The following is a 24,439-nucleotide window of genomic DNA, read 5'->3' as shown; positions in this document are numbered from 1 at the left end:
ACGCCCTTGTGCTTCTAATCTTGCATGCTAACTTAGATATGCGTCTGCCACTCACGACATGCCCATGATGCTGCCTAGGGGATGTGTCCCCCCCATGCAAAGAAATCCAGGTACACAGAAGCACAGAGATCCCTAACTCCGAAGCGCCTCCACAAGGCAGTGTGTGCATGTGCCCGTGCAGAGACAGGTGAGCACCGGCGCGCACGGTCGTGCCCAGCACACGAAGGCACAAGTACAAGCTCACACGCATGCACTCACGCGCAGCCACACACGCGGATGGCCCCAGAGACAGCCCGGGAGAGCACACAGCGGCCACTCCTCCCCTTCGGTGACTCCCAGACTCGGGCCTCCCACTGCCGCCCCGCGCGCGCCCCCGCCGCCCGCGCCGCAGTCCGCATCCACCCCGCGCGGTCAGCCCCGGCTGCGGCTCCAGCTCCGCGCTCCGCGCTTCTCTCCCGAGCCGGATCGCGGGAACGAGCAGGGGAGGGGACCGCAGCCGGCGCCCGAGGGCAAGAAGAGTCCGCAGGCGGGCCCCTGGCTGCGGCAGCAGCTGCCGGTGGCCGGGAGGTGCCAGCCCGCGCGGGGTGGCCCAGCCGCGGGAGCGGTGGGGCGGGTCCGCGGCTGCCGGCCCCAGGGAGAGCTCGCGGGCAGCATGGCGGGGCTGCGGGCCAGGCGGGGCCCGGCGCCGGGGCTGCTGGCGCTCTCCGCGCTTGGCTTCTGCCTCATGCTGCAGGTCAGCGCTAAGAGGCTCCCCAAGACGCCCCCCTGCCCGCCCAGCTGCTCCTGCACCAGGGACACCGCCTTCTGCGTGGATTCAAAGGCAGTGCCCAGGAACCTGCCCTCGGAGGTCATCTCCCTGTGAGTGTCCAGCCCCGGCCTTGGGGGTGGGGAGGGAGAGGAGGCCGAGGACAGCTCTGGGAGAGGACAGGAGAACCCTCGCTCCCCCTCTTCAGAGTGTGGGGACCAGGGGGACTGCAGGGGTCCTCAGGGCTGGAGAGCCCAGGCCCCAGTCGGGCAGGGAGTTCTGCAGTTTTGCAGCCTCAGCGGCCATGGGTGGGGAAAGCAGGAGTTCACCACCAAGAATGAATCATCACCACCACGAGCGTCAGTGAGACCTACTGTGTGCTGGGCTCCAGACTTGTGGGGGGGGGTTGCTTACACGAGCATGTGGACTCCTGCCTGTGATGTCACACCAAGGGCAGGAGAGTGGCAGCCAGGGCAGGTGGGAATGAGCTCTGCCCTCCCAGCACCCTGGCATGGGGCACATGCCTGCCACTGACCAGCCACTTGGCACCCAGCCCGGCCAGCCTGTCACTTGCAACAGCCAGCCTCAGGGGCTCCCCTTGTCTGTGGGACCAGAGAGGTTGTGAAGTCCTTAGGGACCAGGATGCCAGCCCCCACCCCCATGCCCCATCTCTCAACAGCACCCAGCCCATTGTGGGTGTTTGGATAATGATGATAACGGTGTGGGTGATGGAACCTTTTCTTGCCTGAGAGGGAAGCTGAGCCTGGGGCCATGGGTGCCCCAAGAGGCAATAGGGGAGGACTGTGGTGAAGGCAGGCAGTGAATTTGGGAAGAGAAGGGAAAGACACAGGTGGGGGCCAAGGTCGGTGAAATGGGGCGTTTCCAGGGCAAGTGAGTACAAAAGCCTCTGCCCTCCATGTTCACCTCTCCCTGCCTCAGCACAGCCCCTGCAGACCCCACAGTACTGACTCGGGTGTCCCCGCAGGACCCTGGTGAATGCCGCCTTCTCAGAGATCCACGATGGAGCGTTCTCCCACCTCCCGCTGCTGCAGTTCTTGTATGGATAGGGCCTTGTGGAAGGGTTGGGGAGCTGTGGGGATGGTAGCAGGGAACAGATCCTGGGCTGGGGAGAGGGAGAGTGGACAGAGGCAGCCTCTGGAGACAAAGATGCAGGTGTCCCTTGCGTTTATTCTGATAGGATGTACCCAAAAGGTGGGGCAGCCTGGAGTCAGGGGAGTCGGGGCAGCAGGAGGACAGCTAGGGATGGCACAGAGAAGCCAAGCACGGGGGATCTGGGGATGGGCTTGGCGCCTCTGGAGACCCAAGAGAACTGGGTGCGATAACCTGGACTAGTGCCTAAGGTGGGCACTCTGGGGCCATGTTAGAGACAGGTGACCCCAGGAATCACGCATCCCAGAAAGAGCTGGGGGCTGAAAGAAAGGGATGGCAGGAGTGTCTCCAACTCTACAAGATGCCGTCCATGAGGGACAGTTGTCCATGATGGGCTGAAGTGGGACAGAATGAGGGTGGGAGAGAGGGAGAGGAGATGCCACTGGGGAGGGCCAGGAGCTGGCTTGACAAGAGAACTCTGCCTCGGCCCATGTTTAGGAGCCAACAGGGACCCTGGGAGCTTCTGGGGCCAGAACAGGCTCCTGCCTGGCCTTGTTGCCCAGGTGGCCCAGGGATTCCCTATGGGGTCCCTAGGGGTGGCAGCAGGGCAGCCAGGTCTTGGGGAAGCCCAGGGTTGAGGCAGTGGGCTGGGGGCTGGGGCAGCAGGCACACCCTTGGAAGCTCTAATTCCACCTTTGTCTCTGCAGGTTGCTCAACTCCAACAAGTTTACACTGATTGGAGACAACGCCTTCACAGGACTGTCGCACCTGCAGTATCTGTGTGTGGGAGGGAAAGGGGCAATGGGAAAGAACAAGGGAGGGGGACCCCAGGCCTGGGAGGCCGAGGGACTGGGTAGGGATTGGATGAGAATGCCGTGGGAGGGGGAGGTGATGGGAGGCGAGAGCCCTTGCATCCCGTGACGGCAGGACCTGAGCGGAAGGTCGTTTCATTCATTTTGCCTCTACCCTACCTGATGCCCTATCCCTATGGCTTGATGATGCCAGACTCCATTTGGAAACCTGTCTTGGGGACATGGGCTGAAATCTAGGCTGGGGCATAGGGCGAGTGCTGCCGGGGGTCTGGCATCCTGTGTGACCACTGAGGCAAGCTCCCGCTTTCCCCAGCTTCATTGAGAACAATGACATCTGGACATTATCCAAGTTCACCTTCCGAGGACTCAAGTCCTTGACTCACCTGTGAGTACGTCACACATATACACACTGCACCAAAGCCCCACCTCTCGTGTGGCCTTTGGCTTTGGTCATGATCTTCAGATGACCTGGGGGTCTCTCTTGCAGCTCGCTGGCCAACAATAACCTGCAGACACTGCCCAGAGACATATTTCGGCCCCTGGACATCCTGAATGACTTGTAAGGCCCGAGTCCTATCTCTTCCAACAGTGCCGCAGAGGGTGCATCCCTGGAGGGAGTGCTGTGGGAGTCAGAACTGGGATGGTCGTAAGGTCTTGAGAAGCCGGGAGGGCTTGGGTCTGGGGGCCCCTGAGCAGGTGAGGAGGTGGAGTTAGATATAGATGGTAGCCTTCCAAACTGCATTTTTTTCTCAAAGTGCGCCTGAGACACCATGTGTATATGTTTTTGTTTGTTTGTTTGTTTCTTTAGATGGAGTCTCACTCTGTCACCCAGGCTGGAGTACAGTGGCACAATCTTGGCTCACTGCAACCTCCACCCCTTGGGTTCAAGTGATTCACCCTCAGCCTTCTGAGTAGCTGGGGCTACAGGTGTGTGCCACCACACCTGGCTAATTTTTTGTATTTTTAGTAGAGACGGGGTTTCACTATGTTGGCCAGGCTGGTCTCAAACTCCTAACCTTGTGATCTGCCAACCTCGGCCTCCCGAAGTGCTGGGATTACAGGCGTGAGCCACCATGCCCGGCCAAAAATGTGCTTTTCAAGGCTGGGCATGGTGGCTCACGCTTGTAATCCCAGCACTTTGGGAGGCCAAGGAGGGCGAATCACCTGAGGTCAGGAGTTTCAGACCAGCCTGGCCAACATGGTGAAATCCCATCTGTACTAAAAATACAATAATTATCTGGGTGTGGTGGCAGGTACCTGTAATCTGGGCTACTTGGAAGGTTGAGGCAGGAGAATCACTTGAACCTGGGAGGCAGAGGTTGCAGTGAGCCAAGATCGTGCCATTGCACTCCAGCCTGGGCAACAAAAGCAAAACTCAGTCTCAAAAAATTAAAACAAAAACAAAAACAAAAACAAAAAACAAAAAAATGCACTTTTTTTTTAAATTTATTTTTTTTAGACAGAGTCTTGCTCTGTCACCCAGGCTGGAGTGCAGTAGTGCCATCTCAGGTCACGGCAACCTCTGTCTCCCAGGTTCAAGTAATTCTGCTTCAGCTTCCCGAGTAGCTAGGATTACAGGCATGCACCACTACACCTGGCTAATATTTGTAATTTTAATAGAGACGGGGTGTCTCCATGTTGGTCAGGCTGGTCTTGAACTCCCGACCTCAGGTGACCCGCTCGCCTCTGCCTCCCAAAGTGCTGGGATTACAGGCGTGAGCCACTGTGCCCGACCAACATGTGCTTTTTTTTTTTTTTTGAGATAGAGTCTCGCTCTGTTGCCCAGGCTGGAGTGCAATGGCGTGATCTCCGCTCACTGCAATCTCTGCCTCCCAGGTTCAAGCGATTCTCCTGCCTCAGCCTCCCAAGTAGCTGGGACCACAGGTGTGTGCCACCACACCTGAGTAATTTTTGTATTTTTAGTAGAGCTGGGAATTCACCATGTTGGCCAGGTTGGTCTCAAACTCTTGACCTTGCGATCCACCCATCTCAGCCTCCCAAAGTGCTGGGATTACAGGTGTGAGCCACCACACCCAGCCTGTGCTTTTTAAATTTATATTTGATTGGACTCCACATTAAAGTTCAATCAGGGGAAGGAGAGTTTGAAAGTTTTGAGTAAGTAGTATATAGCATATAGTAGTGTATAGCATAGCCACACTCATTTATCATTATTTATAAGAAAATAAAAGCCTTGGATTGTGGGAGGCTTAGAGGAGCAGGGATGCAACGTACTGCTGTTCAGGTTGCATACTGCAAAAGCCAACCTGGCCAAAAAGGTCAGCAAGGGCTGAAACTGACTCCATATTCTGCTGGCCAAGCCTGTGTCTATGGGGCTACATCCAACCAGAGGAAACCTTTTCTCTAATCAATACGAAGATGCATGTGAAAGACTTGCAGCAGCCTTGACCAGCTCTATTTCTGAAAACCTGGAGGGCCTGGGTGGGCAGAGCCCTGAGATCCTGTCTCTCTCTGTGCCCTCCTCCTCTGCCCTCATGATGTAGGGACCTGCGGGGCAACTCACTCAACTGCGACTGCAAGGTGAAGTGGTTGGTGGAGTGGCTGGCACACACCAACACCACGGTGGCGCCCATCTACTGCGCCAGCCCTCCCCGCTTCCAGGAGCACAAGGTGCAGGACCTGCCGCTGCGGGAGTTCGACTGCATCACTACGGGTAGGAGGTGCCCCTGCCTTGGGTGTCAGCCCACGTCTACCCCAAGGCAGCTTTACAGGCGTGAAACCCCCCACCCTGCCCCACGACACCCAGTGGCAGCAGTAAAGCAACCACCGTCACCCAAGCAGCCCTTCCCTTCTCCCTCTGGTCTTCAGTAACACACCTCTCATCTTGCAGATTTTGTGCTGTACCAGACCCTGTCCTTCCCAGCAGTGTCGGCTGAGCCCTTTCTCTACTCCAGTGACCTCTATTTGGCTCTGGCCCAGCCAGGTGTCAGTGCCTGCACCATCCTGAAGTGGGACTATGTTGAGCGGCAGCTTCGAGACTATGACAGAATCCCAGGTACCTGCACCCAATCTGGTTCGGCTGGCCCTTGCCGGGGGAGGGGGGAGTGGACTCCGTCATTTAACCCCATTGAGTTTCTGTAGGTAGAGGGATAGATGAGACATATCCTCTGCCCACAAGAACTTTCCAGTCTTTGGGAGGAGGCCAATATATACACAGATATCATCCATATGATAGGCAGATGTTAAGAGGGAGATATGAACATGATGCTCTAGCAGCACAAAGGACAAGCCTACCCTGGGCAATCAGGGAAGGCTTCCTGGTGGAGGGGGAATACCTAAGCTGAGTCTTGAAGGAGAGAGGAAAGGGAGGACTCAGAGGTGATCCCCAGGTGTCTGGCTTACATAATTAGATGGACTGGGAAATGAGGAGGACACAGGAGTGACTATTGAGCAGTTTTGGATCTACCAAGTTTGAACTGAGTCTTGAAAGCTGAAGGAGACTTAGCTAGGAGCAAAAAAAGTGGAAAGAGTGTTTTGGCAGAGGAAACAGCATGAACAAAGTCAAGGAGGTGTGCAATAACTTAGTATGTGACTGTGTGTATGTGTGCAAATCATAAGCAGCTTGTATGACAAGGGATAAGGTTCAAGGTGGGGAGTGGCAACCAGAGATTCATGAGTACCAGCTCATTGACAGGGTTTAGGCAGAATGTGTGATCCAGTCTGCATTTTAGAAAGCTTCTTGCATGGAAAAAGGCTAGGTGTGGGGCCAGACATGAGGGCAAAACAGTAGGGGGATATGTGCCTGTCTGCTAGAGGGGTGCTGGAGCCTGGATATGAGACAGTAGCAGTGGGGATGGAGGGAGATATTTAGAAAGAAGGGTTAAACTGACACCAGATAAAATAGAAAACTTACATTGCCCTGTCTCCATTAAGGAGCTTGAAGTCAGTATTAAAGAAAAAAACAAAAACAAAACACCTTCCCCTAAAAAAACCTCCTGGCCCAGAGAGCTCCCCTGGTGAACGCTATCAAACATTTAAGGAGGAACTAACACCAATCTACATACACACTATTAGAAAGTAGAAGGGAAGGCTGTCGGGACTTGAGGACTGATCAGGGAAGGGTGAGTGGAGGAGAGAAAGGTGTTAGGGATGACTGCCAGGTTTCTGGATTGGGAGACTAGTGGAGCCACAGCTGAAATCAAGAACAGAGGAGGAGGAGGGCAGGCTCAGCGATGGGTATGGAGCTCAATTGTGAGTTGTGAGTCATGACTGAGTTTGAGGTGCTAGTGTGGGTGTGTGGGCCAGAAGAGTCTGAGGGAAGATTAGGAGCTGGGGTGTGGCATGGGGATCATTAGCATCTGGGCAGGGCAGACCAAGCTCCAAAGAAGGGATTTAGGCAGTGACTGCCAGAGCCTGAGGCTCTACACAAATTTCTCTTAGGGGAAAGGTGGGGTTGCAGTGAGAAGGAAGGAGGGGTGAATTGGGGATGTCAAAGTAGAGATGCTGGGCAGCAGCTGGAGACCCTAGGACAGGTGAGCAGTGTGTGGTTTGATGTACCTGGTGCCCCAGAAGGGCTCCGATGAAGCTGATCGTGAGTACAGGTGCACATGGGCATGCATTCTTGTACATAAAAGCCCTTTCAAAAGTGAGAACTCTTGGGAGGATGTGTTCTCATGTGCTGTGATGCAAACAGCAAGGTGTCTTGGGTATACCTAAGATTCCTCTCCCCTCTGTGGATCCACTCAAATTCTTCCTCCCTTCCCTGCCTGGCCACTGCCAGTGGGGTAGCTTTGGGCAAGTCACTTGCTCTCTCTGAGCCTCAGTTTCTTTCTGTGTGAAACGGACAAAATCACAGGGTCTTTTCCAGAGTAATGAATTCCTCATCGACGTAACATGTGCTTACATTCAGCATAGTGACTGCACACAATAAAAATTCAATAACTGACATTATGGTTAAGCAACGAGTCACTATCGAGGGATACCTATTTTGTGCTGTATCAGCTTATATTTGAACCCTAGGGGTATGGGTGGAACAAGGGTGATACTAAAACTGGCTATTAGCTGTGAAACAACTGGAAAGCATTGAGGGCTTAGTGGATGAACTTCAGTGTGGGTGGAATGGTATAGCGCAGAGTCTTAGTCCTGGCCCAAGGTTAGAAGGGACCGGCCTTCTCCAAGGGGGTGGGATGGAGTGGGAGCTGCCAGCCTGCTTGATGCTGCCTGCCCCTGTCCTGGCACAGCCCCCTCTGCAGTGCACTGCAAGCCGATGGTGGTGGACAGCCAGCTGTATGTGGTCGTGGCCCAGCTGTTTGGTGGCTCTTACATTTACCACTGGGATCCCAACACCACGCGCTTCACAAAGCTGCAGGATATCGACCCACAGCGCGTGCGCAAGCCTAATGACCTAGAAGCCTTCCGCATCGACGGCGACTGGTACTTTGCCGTGGCCGACAGCTCCAAGGCGGGCGCCACCAGCCTCTACCGCTGGCACCAGAATGGCTTCTACTCCCACCAGGCGCTGCACCCCTGGCACCGCGACACCGACCTGGAGTTTGTGGATGGCGAGGGCAAGCCACGGCTGATTGTGTCCAGCAGCTCCCAGGCACCGGTCATCTATCAGTGGAGTCGCACACAGAAGCAGTTTGTGGCCCAGGGTGAGGTGACTCAGGTGCCTGATGCCCAAGCTGTGAAACACTTTCGTGCCGGCCGCGACAGTTACCTGTGCCTCAGCCGTTACATTGGTGACTCCAAGATCCTGCGCTGGGAGGGTACCCGCTTCTCGGAGGTGCAGGCCCTGCCCTCCCGGGGTTCGCTGGCCCTGCAGCCCTTCCTTGTGGGTGGCCGCCGCTACCTGGCGCTGGGCAGCGATTTCTCCTTCACCCAGATCTACCAGTGGGATGAAGGACGACAGAAGTTTGTACGGTTCCAGGAACTGGCTGTGCAGGCTCCTCGGGCCTTCTGCTACATGCCTGCTGGGGATGCCCAGCTACTCCTGGCCCCCAGTTTCAAGGGACAGACGCTGGTTTATAGACACGTTGTGGTGGATCTCAGTGCCTAGGGTGGTGCCAAGGCCTCTGGGCTCCTCAGGGTGGCCACTGAAGGATGGGTGGGGGCCTCTGTGAGCACCACGTGTGCCCGTGTGAAGACGTGAGGCCAACCTGCATCCATGCCCTTGCATCTGCACATGCCCAGTGTGCACAGGCACACCCTGTGGACTGGCCCGGGAGTACATGCATCATCACTGCAATCAGCATGAACACCAGGCACCCCTGGGACACCTCGCGCCCAGTTCCTGTGACCCCAACCATAGCCGCCCCTCCTCTGCAGCCTTCCCCACGTTCTGCCCCCTGTCTTATGCATATGAGTGGTGCAGGGTGCTGGGAGCGAGGGGGGCCGCACCCTCCCGTCCTTGTGCTTCTCCTCCTGGCCCTCTGGTCTTTCCTGTTGGTGCTCCAGGCATTGTTTACCTGCTCTTGCTCCCCACTGTAGCCCACGGCCATATCTGTCATACTTCCCCGGGGGCACTCACCCCTGCCCCAACCTGTCTGCATGCTCACATGGACGCGGACAGACACACTCAGTTACACACTCACACGCCCGGTCTGCACTCCGTGTCTGTCTGTAAACGTGTCAGGGCATGTGTGCATACAAGCAGATTCAGCACTGCCTACCAGGCTCTCCTGTTATCTTGCCTCTCTGCTTGGAGGGGGCCCCCTTTGCTCACCCCCAGCGTGCCCCCCACCCAGAACTGATAAGGATGAGAATGGTGGTGGCAGCTTCTGAGGGCCTGCTTGGCCTCCTGGGGGCAAAGCCCCTCTGCCTGAAGCAATAACAACAGCAGCAAAAGCAGCCCCAGGGAGCTGCCGGGGTGTCTGTCTCTGTTCTCCTTGGCGTTTCCTTCATGGCCCTGAATCCCAGCTCACCCATGGATGGAAGACCCCCCCCTTCAACTGAAAGCCTTTCTGCCTTCCTTCCTGTGGCTGTTGCTTTCTCAGGCTTGGACTGTCCCCTGGTTCACCCTGTCTTTGGGATGTGGTCCCTGAGCTGGGCAGGCTCCTTGGGTGGATTAGAGAGCTGGCCAAGCTATAAGCACCTGAGCTACCTGAAAGGGTGCCCAGAGTGGAGCTTGGCCTGAGGGCATGTTGTAGCCCTGGCCCCCCCAGTCCACAGAGGCCCCCAGGAACACTGCCTTTCAGTGGACAGGGTAGGGACTGGTGGGAGGGGCCCCATGAGCCTAGCTTCTGCTGCCCTCTGCTGTCTGCTGAGATGCCAAGCTAGTGGAGAGGGAGTGGGCAGGGGTGGCCCTGTCCTGTGCCCAAGTGGTGTGATGCTCTTTGTGGCAGGATACCAGGGTACTGGGGGGCAATGCTATGATTCACTTGCTTCAAATAAAAAGCTCCCTCCCCATAACCGGCTCTTGGGTGTCATCAAAATGTGTCATTGAAAATGGAGCTTGGCCCTGCCTGCCCTGCCGCCCACGGGGAGCCTGGCAATGGCTTCCAGACCTTCTTCCTCCTGGCTCCCTTCTTTCTGAGAAGTGGGCATCCCCAAGGTCAGCTGGGGCTGGGGTCAGGAGTTCACAGGGATGACACTCAGGTGCTGGTGTGATGAGTCTCCAGCACCTGGAGCTGACTCACAGCTAGTGTTCCTTCCTGGAGATTACAGTCCGGGCACCCACGAAGACTTGAGTCTGTCCTGCCGTCAGGCCAACTCCAACCAGTGGGTCTGAGGATGATCTCAGCAGTCCATCTTCTTTTATCCCGATGCCTGTTCCTCCACTGGGCAAATGTCTGTCATTGCCACCACATCCACCCAGATGAGACCTGGGAGTCCTAGGTGACATCTGGATCTCTCTTCTCCCATATTTCATAAGCCAAGTCCTCTCCATTCTTTGTCCCAAAGGTTTGCTAGATGGGCACTTTTTTGTTTTGCTCTTTCCCAGCTCAAAGCTTTGTCCAAACCCTCCTCATCGCCCATTGTCTTGGGTCACTTGCCAGTCCCCGCCAACCCGCTTCTCAGTCTGATTTTTTTTTTTTTGAGTTGAGTTTCACTCTTGTTGCCCAGGCTGGAGTGCAATGGCGCGATCTCGGCTCACCACAACCTCTGCTTCCCAGGTTCAAGCGATTCTCCTGCCTCAGCTTCCCAAGTAGCTGGGGTTACAGGAATGCGCCACCATACCCAGCTACTTTTTTTGTATTTTTAGTAGAGATGGGGTTTCTCCACGTTGGTCAGGTTGGTCTCGAACTCCTGACCTCAGGTGATCTGCCGGCCTCGGCCTCCCAAAGTGCTGGGATTATAGGCGTGAGCCACTGGCCTGGCCTTTTTTTTTTTTTTTTTTTTTTTTTTTGAGATACAGTTTCTCTCTTGTTACCCAGGCTAGAGTAAAGTGGCCCTGTCTTGGCTCACTGCAACCTCTGCCTTCCAGGTTCAAGCGATTCTCCTGCCTCAGCCTTTCGAGTAGCTGGGACTACAGGTGCCACCACCACGCCCGGTTAATTTTTGTATTTTTAGTAGAGACAGAGTTTCACCATGTTGGCCAGGCTGGTGTTGAACTCCCGACCTCAGGTGATCCGCCCGTCTCGGCCTCCCAAAGTGCTAAGATTATAGATGTGAGCCACCATGCTTGACCATCGGTCTGATCTTTCTAACACACACGTTCCTCCTGTCCTCCCCTGCTCAGGAACCTGCCTTGGCTTCCTGCTCTACAAGCCCATGAGCCTCTGTGCAACATGAAGATCTTCTATGACCTGGTCCCACTGTACACACCCAAGCCCTGTGGGCAGTCAGGGTCCCTCAACATCTCCGTGAGTGGAATTGAGAGAGCCTAAGACTGTCAGATGGGGGCCGGGTGGGGTCAGTGCTCAGGGTGTCAGTGCAAGTAATGAGGTCTCGGAGACAGCACGCTGAATGGCAAAACAGATGTTGTTGAGCGGCTGGGACCCCGCTTCTCCTCTTCTCCCATGGGCTTGAGTAAACGGAATCCTTTTGTGGCCTCGTGTGGGTTGGTGATAGTGCAAGGGACAAGAGATGGAAACGGGGCAAATGATAGATCCTTGGGCAGGGGTGCTTGCTGTGTGACCCTGGGCAGGTCAAATCCCTTCTCTGGGTCTCCAGGTTTTAATTTGTCCTTCAGAGCCCCTTTCAGCTCTCGCATGTCACAAAACCCCCTTCATTTCTCTGTCTTCAGCGAGCACCTGTGAGCAGCTGGGCGCAGAGGATTGGGTCATAGTCAGACAGCCTAGGCAGCTCACAGCCAGCCCAGGGAGTGGAGAACTGGAAACAGTGGGGTCTGGAGCGTGGATAACATGGGTGTGAATTCTGGCTCAGTCCCTTCCTATGGTGTGAGATTTCAAGCAAGTCAGCTGATTCCCTTGAGCTTCAATTTCTCCTTCTGTGAAGCAGATTTAAAAACTCCACTTCACGGGTTCTTGATTCTGCCAGCCGGGTGAAACCAGCTAGTAACACTCAGCCACGTTACTTAGTCTATTTGTGCCTCGGTTTTTCTTATTTATAAAATGAGTATAATCGTGATACCTACCTGACAGGGTTTGTTTGTTTTTTCCAGCTTAGGCTGGAGTGCAGTAGTGTGATCTTGACTCACTGCAAACTCCGCCTCCTAGGTTCAATTAATTGTCCTGCCTCAGCCTCCCAAGTAGCTGGGACTACAGGAGCATGCCCCCTGCCTGGCTAATTTTCATATTTTTAGTAGAGACGGGGTTTCACCATGTTCGCCAGGCTGGTCTTAAACTCCTGACCTCAATGATCTGCCCTCCTTGGCCTCCCAAAGTGCTGGGATTACAGGCATGAGCCACCGCGTCCTACCCTGACAGGGTTATTTCTCATGAGAGTGAAATGCATTAGCATATGTAAGTCCATTGGTGTAGTGTTTTGCCTTGGTCTATAGGAATATATGAAAACAGAAGTGGCTCAGATAAGGGTGTTTTATGCAAGAGGAGGAGGTGGATCTTTGGAGAGAACTGTCTGTGGGTGACGGTTCCTCACCCATCCTCAGTCTCAGAGCCCTTGTGCCCCATATCTTACCCGTAGCCTCTGACCCGGCCTCCTCGCCCGCAGCAATAGGTGACTTACCTGCTTTCCACCTCCTCAAACATGCTCTTAGCTTAGCAGGCACCTCCATCATCCTGGGGAGGCCTGTCCTTCTTTTCCAAATGGGAAACAAGCCCTTATCCTGTGCTTGGGAGAGGTTGCCAGGGAAAGTGGGTTGAGTCTCCCAGACATGCTGGCACTCTGCTGCCCAGTAGAAAGATAAATATCACTTTGACAGCTGCTGCCCCCGGGGGGAGCTCTTCTGATGGGTGGGAGGCACTTTCCTCCCTTGGCCTGAGTGCCCCGCTTTCTGTGTGTGCCTGCTGGGTCACTTGCCCTGGGGCTTGTCCACGTCCAGAGTGCTGCTTAGCAACCCAGTAGAACTGGGTGACTGTGTCAACAGCTCAGGACCAAAGGCTGCAAGAGGCAAGGTCCACTCACTCTGCCAAGACCAGGGATGGTGACACTCCTCAGCTGCCAGCCTCTTGCCCTCCATGCTGAGCCTTGCTGTCAGCGCAGACCTCTGACATCTCTTCTCTTAGATTTCCCAAGCACAGGCATTGGGACCAGGAGTCTCCATCCGTGAGACCATTCCAGCTGAGTGGGCTTTGGGTGGGCCCAGGGAACGTTTCCCAGCAAATGGGGGTAGACAGAGGCATGTGATGCTAAGGTCAGGCACGTGGCCCCAGAAGGCAGTCATCGGGGAAGGGACAGTTCTGCAGCACGCACCAAAGGACCCGAGGCTCACATGTGCAGTGACCTCCTAAGTCATGGATGTCCCTTTCCTCCTGAGCTGCTTCCCTCTTCAGTCACACCTTTCCTCCTTCAGGGAGACCCAGGACACTTTTCACATGTCTGTGCCTAAAGATGGACAGGGGCTGGGGCCTTCCTTAGGGGTTCCTCTAGCCCTTGGCCTTTTTGGTTATTCCAATGTGTGTGTGTAAGGGGGGACAGGCAAATGTGAGGGGGTGGTTAAGAGAGGAGAGGGAGACATGGGGCCTCGGGGGAGTTTCTGCTGTGGGCTGGTTTCACTGCTAGCTCTCACACCCAGCAATACCAATAAAACTGATGATAATAATTAAGACCATATAATCACCATGTGTTTATTTATCCCCCAGAAGCCTCCTTTCCCTGGCCCCATGATTACCTATTCCATCCTTATGATAGCTGGTGGGCGTTAACTGTGGCTCCAATAAAAAGCAGTAACTGCCTGTGTTTCCACCCCACACGCCCGGACAGCTTTGCTCCCACCCTTTGCAGGGTGGGAGGGACACTATTTTCAGAGGGAACAACAGAGGCAGTAAGCTGAAGATGTCAAAAAGAATGAAACCTCACAGGGCAAGTAGTAGAAGCAGCAACGTTTGCCTTCTGTTTTAGAGCCTTCCCCCTTCTTCCTGGTGTCTGCCTCCCGCCCAGAGAAACTTCTCCAGTTCCACGACCCTCTGCAGGACCACTCAGCCTGCAGCTGCTGATCTCTCAGAAGACTGATCAAGCCGAGCATGTAGCCACCAGCCGGAAATAAATACCACTGGGTGATACCGGGAAAGTTGCTTTTTACCACTGAGAGTCCTATTTCCTACATGGTAAAAAGGATGTTTGCAAAGACTAAGACCTTGCGTGCAAACGTGCATTACAAAATGGCAATGGTTGATACTACTATTCAGGGCCCAGTGATATTTGTGTATTTGGCTCAGAGGAATAGGTGGAATTTCAAACTTCTGCTGAAGAAGGAGTGTGGGAGCTGGGAGCTCTATCCAGAATGCCTCAAATCATCGCGGTCAGCCTGCCCCGGAGTCAGGGCTCTGGAAAGGCATCCCAGAGAGAAGGGAACCCCTGAAACCTGCGGGGGCGAAGAGTTCCTCAAGTTCCCTCTCCCCCCACGCCTCCCCGCTTTCTCTCCTGGACCCACTGGTGTGAGACCCGGACTTGGGGACGCTCAGCCAAGCTTCCTGCCTGAGCCTGCAGAGATCCTCCCCTCTACCCTACCAACCACATCTCATCCCTTTACCCATTTCACAGAGGGGAAAATGAGGCGAGAGGGAAAGACACCGGGAAAAGCCAGTTAAGGGTCGCGAAAACTCTGGAGTCCAGATTTTCTTTGTGTGCCGACCCCCACACTCCCCCTGCTTTTTCGTTACAGCTTCCCACGCTCTAATCTTTCCGATTGGGAAGGTGACTCCACTGTGGGCCCCGCGCGCGAGTCCCGCGGCACATCGCCGCTTTAAGGGGCCGGCCTCTCGCCTCCCTGACCTCGCCCCGCCCCCTCCGCAGCCACACTGCGCCTGCGTGGCGAGCCGGAGCCCTGGGGTTGGGCAGCACTCGGTTCCGTGCAACTTTCAAGTGAGTTGCAAACTCCGCCCTGCAGGCCGGTGCTAGTGGCCCGGCGCGCTGGCACCGCGGTGACCCGCTCCAGCGCGGGACCAGCAGCAAGGGCCGAGCGCCGGGTTCTCCGCGGCAGGAAGGGCGGGTGGGAGCTGTAACTGTCCCGGCCGCGGGGCGCGCCCGCTCCCAAGTCGGCTTCCTCCCCGTCGGGGCCGCTTTGCCTCGGGTCTCCCCGTTCTCCAGGTCCCCTGAACTGCACAGTCGGAGGCCGTGGGCGGCGGGCTCTGCCTCCGCCAAGGAACAGCCGGATCGCCCCTCTGCTTCCCGCAACTGCCCTGATCCCCCCCGTTCCAGCCCTTGAGTGAACGTCCTTCTGAGCGGCTTCCTGGGGTTCTCCCCACGTCCCCAAGGCCGGCAAGATGGTGTCCTGGATGATCTGTCGCCTGGTGGTGTGAGTATGGCCGCCCTCAGACCTCCTCTACCCCGGGGTGCCGTCCCACCCCTGTGGTGGAAGCTGTGGACGTCTATAGGAGGGGGAACTTTCTGAGCTCCGCCCTCCAGCACTCCATACCAGGGTTAACGGACCTGTGGGCTTGCACGCAGTGTCTGGGGTACCGCCCACTCCCCGCCCCACCAAGCCTCGTCGGCTGAGGACGACCCCTGCCACATGCCACACACACTGCAAACAGATGCCTGGGGCCGAGGGCCACAGACCTACTTTACTGCCCCTTGGCAAACACAAGGTGATATGGCACGTTGTGGGCGGAGAATCCAGGTGCCTGCTTGCCATCTGAGCAGTCACATGACTTACCATCCTGCTCCTCACCTTTGAGTACGCCAACACCTGGCTCCCATAGCACCTTCTGCAGCCCGGCAGTACCAGGTCTGGTGACCCTGGGCCTGATTGCATGCCCATGGGAGGGGACAGTCTGGTGTTCTCACCCACTTCGTGGAGTGGCTGTCCTCTCGCTCCATCACGCACCCATGGGCCACCGGTGCAGGCCTGGGCAGGCTTGGATGTTTGTAAACAGCAGGGTGGGGAGGTGGCCTCCAGGGCTCTGACTCAGGCACAGGTTGTACAAGCCAAGCGAGAAAAACAGGGCGGGTACTGCCACCTTGCACCCCAGTGGGGAGAAATGGCCACCTGGCAAGGTGGGAGTGGGGCATAGTGCCCCTCACACTCCCCATGGCTGCTTTTCCAGGCTGGTGTTTGGGATGCTGTGTCCAGCTTATGCTTCCTATAAGGCTGTGAAGACCAAGAACATTCGTGAATATGTGAGTGTGGGGGTTTGGGTGTGTGTAGTAGGACCCGGTGAGGTGGGGAGGGTCTGAGCTGGCTTCTCCCTCCTCCAGGGGCAAGGTCATGTGGTACTTCCTGAGTGGAGTGGGGAGGGAGAGAGAATGGGCCCTGTTCAAGAGGGTGTAGATAGAGGGCAGGCCATTGGGGTGCCTGTGGAAGACCTCGTGGGTGAAGCTTGTTGGAGGCGGGCATAGGAATGAGCAGCAGTTTCTCAGAGCTCCTGTCCAGCCATGCGTGGGGGAAAGCAGCTATGCAGCCGGACAGGCTCCCTGGAATCTCTGGGCTAGACTGGCCCGGGTTGGGAGTTGGTGCTGCCAGCCCCAGGCTGACCTCTGCGCTCTCACTCCACAGGTGCGGTGGATGATGTACTGGATTGTTTTTGCACTCTTCATGGCTGCAGAGATCGTTACAGACATTTTTATCTCCTGGTATGGACACAGGGTCCGCAAACCATGGGTCAGGGGTGGCCCCTCCCAGCCCTGCTCCTTGGCTCACCCTGCCCCCTGCGCTGTGACAGGTTCCCTTTCTACTATGAGATCAAGATGGCCTTTGTGCTGTGGCTGCTCTCACCCTACACCAAAGGCGCCAGCCTGCTTTACCGCAAGTTTGTCCACCCGTCCCTGTCCCGCCATGAGAAGGTACCCCAGGGGGAGGCGGGAAGGGAGGCTTAGGGGTGTGTGTGAGGGAAAGAGCTCTGGACCTGGGATTTAGGATGCTGGGGATACCAGGGTTCTATCCCAGTCCTGCTGCTGTTGAGGTGCAGGACCTTGACAGGGCCCAGCCTACCTCATCTTCTGGGATAATCAGGTGGGGCGCACATGAATGACCTCTGAGGATGGAAGTTGGTTTGGGGGTAGTGGTGGCAGCAGCTGGAGCATGGCCTGTCACTGAGGTGAATGGGTGGTGGCCCTGCTCTTGGTATGTGTTTGTGGCCCAGATTTGTGGCTCTGGGCACCAGCTGGGGCTGGGCTGGGCTGGGCTGGCCTGGGTGGTGCCACAATCAGTGGCTTCTCAGAATCTGCAGAGGAAGAGGGACTCTGGCTGTCCACCTGAGCTCTCCTCCCCATCGGTTCCACAGGAGATCGACGCGTACATCGTGCAGGCCAAGGAGCGCAGCTACGAGACCGTGCTCACCTTCGGGAAGCGGGGCCTCAACATTGCCGCCTCGGCTGCTGTGCAGGCTGCCACCAAGGTGCTCCAGGTCCCCAGCCCTCCAGCAGCCCCCATCCCACCGCTAAGGCCCTTTGGGCTCATTCAGCTCCTCTGCCAGGGAGCCCAGAGATGGCAACTGGGGAGCAGGGGTGAGAAGGTGACAGGGGATATTGGCAGAAGCATGGAACTGGAGTCAGATCTTCCTTCCTGGCTCTGGCACTGAGCGTGAGCAGCGGCTCCTGCTCTCTGACTTTGGTTTCCTGTTGGTGCCACATTGGCGCGGGGCCAGAAGCTTGCTAAGCAGTTTTCACTTCTGCGTCTCAGCCCCAGTGATTAGCTGGTTGGCCGATTTCCCTGGGCAGTCTCCCCGCTGAAGCCTCTTCCCCGTTACAGAGTCAGGGGGCGCTGGCCGGCAGGCTGCGGAGCTTCTCCATGCAGGACCTGCGCTCCATCCCTGACGTGCCTGCCCCTGCCTACCAGGACCCCCTCTACCTGGAGGACCAGGTGTCCCACCGGAGGCCACCCATTGGTGAGTGGGCAGGGGGACCCAGAGCCATGCCAGGAGGGATGGCTTCCTTCACTCACACCATGGCTTCCCCCAAGGCTCGAGGAAGAGCTGGCCTGGCCACAGGCTTTCAGCTTCACCTCCTCCACACAGGGTACCAGGCTAGGGGCCTGCAGGACAGCGACACCGAGGATGAGTGTTGGTCGGATACTGAGGCAGTCCCCCGGGCGCCAGCCCGGCCCCGAGAGAAGCCGCTAATCCGTAGCCAGAGCCTGCGTGTGGTCAAGAGGAAGCCACCAGTGCGGGAGGTCAGTGTGGGAGGACGACAGGAGGAAGGAGGGCTCTGCTGGCTGGTGCTCCCCACACCCTCATGTTGTGCCTCCTCTCTCCCCAGGGCACCTCGCGCTCCCTGAAGGTTCGGACGAGGAAAAAGACTGTGCCCTCAGACATGGACAGCTAGGGTCTGCCGCATCTGGCCCCTTCTTACCTCGTGCCCTGCAGGGCTCCAGGGCTATTTGGAGCGACCTTTGGCAGCACATCTGGCCTGCACCAACTGCCTGGGCCCCGCCCTCCTGACTCCTACTGATGGTTAAGGGCCAGGAGCAGATGCTGCCAAGGCCACATGCACCCACAATGTACCAAAGCAGGCTGGGCCCAGGGTTCTATTTATTGCCTTGCTCTGTCCTCTCCCTTCCCCAGTTGTGGGACAAGAGCCTACCCTGAACCCCTGCAAATGAAACTAAACGTCCACCTGGGTGTGTTCATTCCTTCCTGTCCTTCAAAGTACTTGATAGCCTTTTATAAGGCCTGGTGCGTGTGTCCTGGTTGTGTGTGTGTGTTGGTGAGTGAGGTCAAGTTTGCCAATGTTTTGATAAATAAATACATAAAGGGGTTCTGTTTCTCCTGATTCTTACTCCCATTGCTCGCATCACTCCCTTGAAATTGAACAGCCCAGTCCCAGCCTAGGTCTAAGGCTGAAGGAGCCCAGTCCTCTGGAGGAGACAGAACCATTGACAGAGGGTTGCGATGCAGCACATGATCTCACGAAGGAGCTCTTGGGGAGCTTTTGAGAGCATTGATGGGAAAGTGGGGACCAGTCCAGAGGACGGGTCAGAACCCAAAACTTCAGTTAGGCAGAAGTTAGGCCTCGGCAGGAAGGTGCAGCTGTAGAGAAACCAGTGGGAGCACAGACAGGAGGGGCTCGGGGCAGCACGTTATTCCCATAGGGAGGTCGAAGCTAGACAGAAGAGGCCTGGGGAGCAGTATCTCCTCTAGGAGCCTTGAAGAAGGAGCCCCCTGGGGCAGCTCTGGGGACATTTAGTTCTGTAAACACTCAGGAAACAGCAGGGGCACCATTGCACCTCTGAGGAGTGGCCACCAGAGGGCAGCAGTGGCCAGGATCTGGGCTGCCCCCGGCTTCCAGGTCAAGGAGGGTGGGGTTGGGAGACGGGCCAGAGCCTCGCCCTGCGGGGCCTGGCGGAATTCAGAAGGCCTCCAATGGCCCTGACTGGTCCTTAGCCTGCCCCATCCAAGGAGTCTCCTCTGCTCTCCAGAGACCGAGGCTCTTTGCCTGGCTGGCTCCACTCCAACTCCTCCGATTCCTGAGGCAACTGGGGTACCCAGCTCTGCCCTCTCCTGCCCCTGATGCTGGTCTCGCCACGATGCCCAGGGTGCACCCCTCTGCCACGGCCGCACCTGCTCCTCCTCCCTGCTTTTGATTAAGCAAAGAGGTGGGTGAGAGTGTGGGATGAGAAGAGGGGAAACAGGGTGGTAACCTGGAGTGGCCCCAGAGTGTGGATTAACTCTTGGTGTGGGGATTATCTGGGTTTTATTTGGGGGAGGCTCTTAATCTGCTGCGGTGATTTAGCTTCTCACATATGGGGGCTCACTGGCGTCCAACATGGCCTGCCTTTGCATCGTGGGGTTGTCTTATCTCCTCATTAATTCATTCAAAAATGAATATTGAGCCTCGAGCAGGTACCAGACATGTTGCCAGACACTGCAGGGATGCAGGGAGTAGTAACGGCTGGCGCCCAGAGCGTGGCTGCCCACGCAGACGCTGCTCTAAGCCCCTGGCATATATTAATTTAATTCTCATAACGATCTTGTGGGGGGCAGGTACATACTAGTCTTATAGTCTCCATTTTACAAACAGGAAAACAGGCACAGAGAGGGCAAGTGATTTGCCCAAGGTCACATAGCTAGTAGGTAGCAGAAGGGCTTGGAATCAGGCGGTCTGGCTCCAGAGTCTGTGCACTTAATCACTAAGCAGTACCAGAGTGTAGGAGATGATTCTTGCTTGGGAGGCAAGGACACAGAGACTAACACGTATGGAATATTTGCTGTGTGCCTGACCTTGTACTGGGCATTTTACAGAGATGATTTCCTTGAATCCTCCCAACAAGCCTACCAAGTAGGGACTATATCCATTTTTTAAAACAGGTTCGCACTGAATCGCCCAGGCTAGAATACAGCAGAACGATCATAGTACACTGCAACCTTGAACTCCAGGACTCAAGGGATCCTCCCACCTCAGCCTCCTGAGTAGCTTGGGCTACAGGCACTCTCCATCACACCTGGCTAATTACTATTTTTTTTTTTGGTAAAGACAGGGTCTCCCTATGTTGCCCAGGCTGTTCTTGAACTCTGGGGCTTGAGTGATCCACCTGCATTGAACTCTGAAACTGCTGGGATTACAGTCATGAGCCACCGCACCCACAGGGCTACACCCATTTTACAGATGAAAAACCGAGGCTTGGAGAGCCACAACAACTTGTGTACCACTGTGCTGCTTGTGAGCCGGGGGCCCTGACTCCTGATGCACCTCTGCCTGGGTGTTGCATTGATAGAGGCGGGCTGGCAGGATCCATGTACCCAAATCGAGGGAACAAAACCAGAGGGGCTGGCTGGGCGCGGTGGCTCACACCTGTAATCCTAGCACTTTGGGAGGCGGAGGCGAGTGGATCACGAGGTCAGGAGATCGAGACCACGGTGAAACCCCGTCTCTACTAAAAATACAAAAAATTAGCCGGGCATGGTGGCAGGTGCCTGTAGCCCCAGCTACTCAGGAGGCTGAGGCAGGAGAATGGCGTGAACCCGGGAGGCAGAGCTTGCAGTGAGCTGAGATCGCGCCATTGCACTCCAGCCTGGGCAACAGAACAAGACTCCATCTCAAACAAAAACAAAAACAAAAACAAAAAACAAACAAAGAAAAAACCAGAAGGGCGCCAAGTGCGGTGACTCACCCCTGTAATCCTAGCACTTTGGAAGGCTGAGGCGGACAGATCACCTGAGGTCAGGAGTTCGAGACCAGCTGGCCAACATGATAAAACCCCGTCTCTACTAAAAATACAAAAATTAGCCGGGCATGGTGGCACGTGCCTGTAATCCCAGTTACTCAGGAGGCTGAGGCACAGGAATTGCTTGAGCCGGGGAGGCAGAGGTTGCAGTGAGCCGAGATTGAGCCACTGCACTCCAGCCTGGGTGACACAGCAAGACTCCGTCTCCAAAAAAAAAAAAATAACAAACCCAGAAGGGCATGTGATGAATGGCAAAACAAAACAGAGTGAAAGAAAACAGAGTTGGGGAGAGGCCTGAAGTCGTGGGGTGGTGAGGGAGATTTCACTGGGGTGGGGGCTTCACTTGCCCTCCCTCCTAGGGTGGGTGCTTGGAGAGGGCCACAGGGCTACCAAGCCCCTTGGCGGAGCTTATGATCCCTTGTCCTCGCCATCTCATCAGACTGTCTGGTGGCTTCGTGTGGCCCTATGCATGCTGGCCTCTGACATGCTCTTCCTCCACCATCCAACTCTGTCCCATTTCTACTTGCCCTTTGAACCCCACTCAGACATCGCCTCCCCAGGAAGCCCTCTGCAAGCATTCCCTCACCTCAGAGTGGTTTGCTGTCTGGACCACACCACCTCTGTTCTTGCACAGACTTCTGTTTTTGCCTTGAGCACGTTGCCTTTTCTCCCCCACTGTGTTGTGACTTCATAAAGAACAGACGTATTTTACACACTGTTGTAGCTCAGCCTGGAACAAATGGTCTAACCACAGAGAAATATTTTTGTAAGTTCGCGACTGGATGGTGAAGTCCTGCTCATTCTCTGACCTTCTCCATGAAGTTCCCCTGACTTCCCCAGGGCGGGACTAGAAGCATCTTGTAATCATTCATGAACAAGCCCAACACCCCCAGCGCCCAGCACCGGGCCAGCACCTAAGAGGCCTGGAGGAGTTTTGCTGGTGAAAGAACAAACGCACCAAGTGACCATAAGTTCTGGGTGGGGGAGGCCGGGGGTGGGGGTGGGGGTGGGATGGCCTCGTGATTTCTGCCTTTGTGCTCTGCGTCACCTGGGGCCTACCGCCAAGCCTTGAACATGCCAAGGCCCCTAGAACACGGGTTTGGTGAACGGCTGACTGCAGTTGTATGAAGTCCAACACATGCTGGGGACAGAGAGGAAGGAGCCAGAAGTCCAAGTTCTGGGGCATTTCTGGGTGAGCACACCTATGACCCGGAGGCTCAGGGCACTGGTTGCCAACTGGGCTTCCCTGAGAGTCAGTCCTGCCTCTCTGAGAACCCCTGATACCTCACCTTTGCCCAGCATGGTTGTACACTGGAGGAGATTACTGTCTCACCCTCCACCTCCTCTGGCCTGGCCTCTCTAGGAAGAGTAGGCTGCGTGCCAGCCAGCCTAAGCACCCCCAACCCTCTCCTCCCCACCAGACAGTGGACCACCAGCAGGATCAGGGCTGGTGGGGACATAAAGCTGCCACAGCCAGCCCCCTTAGAGCTGCATACCTCCGCTGGGTCCTGGCCCCTGCCCCACTCGGTTCGTGCCCTGGTCTCACTCCTCCCCTCCCCTGCAGCTTGTCTGCTTTTGAGGGGCTCCTCCATATCCATCCTGGTTTCTGGGTGCAGATGGCCCTTTGTTCTTGCCCCTCTCTTCTCTCTCCTCTCCACCCACTGCCATCCCTTGGCCCTTCCAGGTGGCTCCGTTCCCTGTCTGCCTCTTCAGCCCCCATCACTATCCCTCTTGGCCTGGGGCCCTCCGTGTCCTGGTCCCCTTCCCCGTCTCCAGCCTCCATGTGTGCCGCATGCATTGGCTGTGTTTTTAGCCGCCACTGATTAGCCTCTAGTTCTGACACAGCCCTGGCCCAAGCTGGGTCAGGGCTGGTTGGCACTGCCCTCCACCTTGAGGGGGTTAAGGAGGTGTCACCTGGGCTCTGGCTCCGTCCTCTACCCAGCATCAGGGACCAGGGGTTTCAAGAGCTGGGTAGGGGGCAGATGCCTGGGCAGGAGGATTCTCTGCTGCTGGAGAAATCCTGGGGGCCACAGTTGGTGTTTCCAGGTAGGCACAAAGGTCCCGAGCCCAGGGCAGAGTGGAGCTGGCTTCCTCTTCCCGGGTGGGTAGCTTGTGGGGCTAACCTGGAGGGGAGGGGAGGTGGGGGGAGGAGGAAGCGCACTGGGAGGTGCAGACTGAGAAGAGGAATTAGGTCAGGGATGTAGGTGGGTGGGCGAGAGGGGAGGGTGGCATCTGCTTCGGAGCTTCCTCCGGGTTCCAAACGCATCTCCACACTTCCCTTCCCCTCCTCCCCACCCCCTGCCCCCACCCCCACGGGTCCCGGGAGAATTCGCCTGGTATTTCCCCTCCCCCATCCCCCCCAGGCATTGCCACAGGGTGGGGGTGGGGTGGGGGGAGGCCAGCCTCAGCTGTCTGAAGGATGGAGGGGCTGGGGAAGCAGGGCTAGGTGCCCAGACGGCCGCGTGTGTGGGAGGGGATGTCCTCAGATGCCCTCCACCCGGCAGTCCCCGCTCTGACGTGGGTGCCCCCCCTTTCCCCGCCCGGATTAGTGGCAGCTTGGCCTGACTCTCCGGGGCTCCTTCCCCCGCCCCCGCCTGCTGCCCTCCCCTGGGCCGGGGGCTGCTCTGCCCGGGGGGCACTGTGCTTGCCCAGGTAAGGGGCTCTGGGGATGGCATGAGGGCCGCCGGCTCGTGAGTGCTGCTGTGCCCGTCAGCACGAGCGTATGTCAGTGAGCGAGTGTGTGTCAGTGCGCCAGGGGTCGGTGAGGGGCTGGGGCTCGGTCCACGAACGGCTGGGGGTGCTGGTCAGCTTGCCTTTGTCCACGAGTCTGGCATTGTGTCCACGCGCCGTGTGGCTTTCCTTCTGTGTTTGTGTCTTTTGTGTGTCTCCTCAGCTCTGCTCCGTCTTCAGGCACAGAACAGCCGGCTACAAGGACTCTGTGGGCCTGTGGCATGGGCCCCAAAGCGGGATGGGGAGCTGGGTGAGGGTGGGGAAGAGGTCCTTCCTTCCACCCCGCAAGTCCCCACGAGCCCCTGGGCTTTTCAGCAGCCTGTCTCCAAGAGCCCTGCTGCTCTAGTCCAGGGACTATGGCCTGACAAAGCAGACATGGCAAGTGGGGTAGGGGGGTATCTGCCCCACACCCCTGGGATAGTCCCCAACCCCTTTGGGGATGTCAGCCATAGGCTTTCA

General features: G+C 56.6%; 2 protein-coding genes across 5 annotated transcripts; both read left to right on the top strand.

Annotated features, from left to right (window-relative positions):
• The first annotated feature begins 369 nt into the window (after positions 1-369).
• Positions 370-10,035, top strand: LGI3 (leucine rich repeat LGI family member 3). 2 transcript variants are annotated; one of them, NM_001194333.2, is given in 8 exon segments: positions 370-858; positions 1,731-1,802; positions 2,563-2,634; positions 2,981-3,052; positions 3,155-3,226; positions 5,169-5,338; positions 5,516-5,680; positions 7,866-9,030. In NM_001194333.2, coding segments are annotated over 8 exon segments (1,647 nt in total). In that variant the 5' UTR covers positions 370-652; the 3' UTR covers positions 8,684-9,030.
• A 4,954-nt stretch (positions 10,036-14,989) lies between these two features.
• On the top strand, positions 14,990-18,844 carry REEP4 (receptor accessory protein 4). 3 transcript variants are annotated; one of them, XM_077942601.1, is made up of 8 exons: positions 14,990-15,445; positions 16,197-16,269; positions 16,646-16,722; positions 16,812-16,932; positions 17,373-17,486; positions 17,846-17,975; positions 18,105-18,259; positions 18,346-18,844. In XM_077942601.1, the coding sequence occupies exons 1-8, from the start codon at positions 15,414-15,416 to the stop codon at positions 18,409-18,411; spliced, it is 768 nt and encodes a 255-aa protein (XP_077798727.1). In that variant the 5' UTR covers positions 14,990-15,413; the 3' UTR covers positions 18,412-18,844.
• Positions 18,845-24,439: the final 5,595 nt, after the last annotated feature.

This window comes from Macaca mulatta, chromosome 8, assembly GCF_049350105.2.
Source record: "Macaca mulatta isolate MMU2019108-1 chromosome 8, T2T-MMU8v2.0, whole genome shotgun sequence".
Lineage (NCBI taxonomy): Eukaryota > Metazoa > Chordata > Mammalia > Primates > Cercopithecidae > Macaca > Macaca mulatta.
Note: the sequence above shows the minus strand (reverse complement) of the source record. Positions and strands in the feature narration are given on the sequence as shown.

Bases quoted from the DNA above. Each gene is read 5' to 3' on its own strand.
- LGI3 (XM_077942689.1), top strand. From the start codon at position 653: ATGGCGGGGCTGCGGGCCAGGCGGGGCCCGGCGCCGGGGCTGCTGGCG. The intron at 859-1,730 runs GTGAGTGTCCAG...GTGTCCCCGCAG, and splicing joins CCCTCGGAGGTCATCTCCCT to GACCCTGGTGAATGCCGCCT. The intron at 3,227-5,168 runs GTAAGGCCCGAG...CTCATGATGTAG, and splicing joins CTGGACATCCTGAATGACTT to GGACCTGCGGGGCAACTCAC.
- REEP4 (XM_077942601.1), top strand. From the start codon at position 15,414: ATGGTGTCCTGGATGATCTGTCGCCTGGTGGT. The intron at 15,446-16,196 runs GTGAGTATGGCC...CTGCTTTTCCAG, and splicing joins ATGATCTGTCGCCTGGTGGT to GCTGGTGTTTGGGATGCTGT. The intron at 16,270-16,645 runs GTGAGTGTGGGG...CTCACTCCACAG, and splicing joins CCAAGAACATTCGTGAATAT to GTGCGGTGGATGATGTACTG.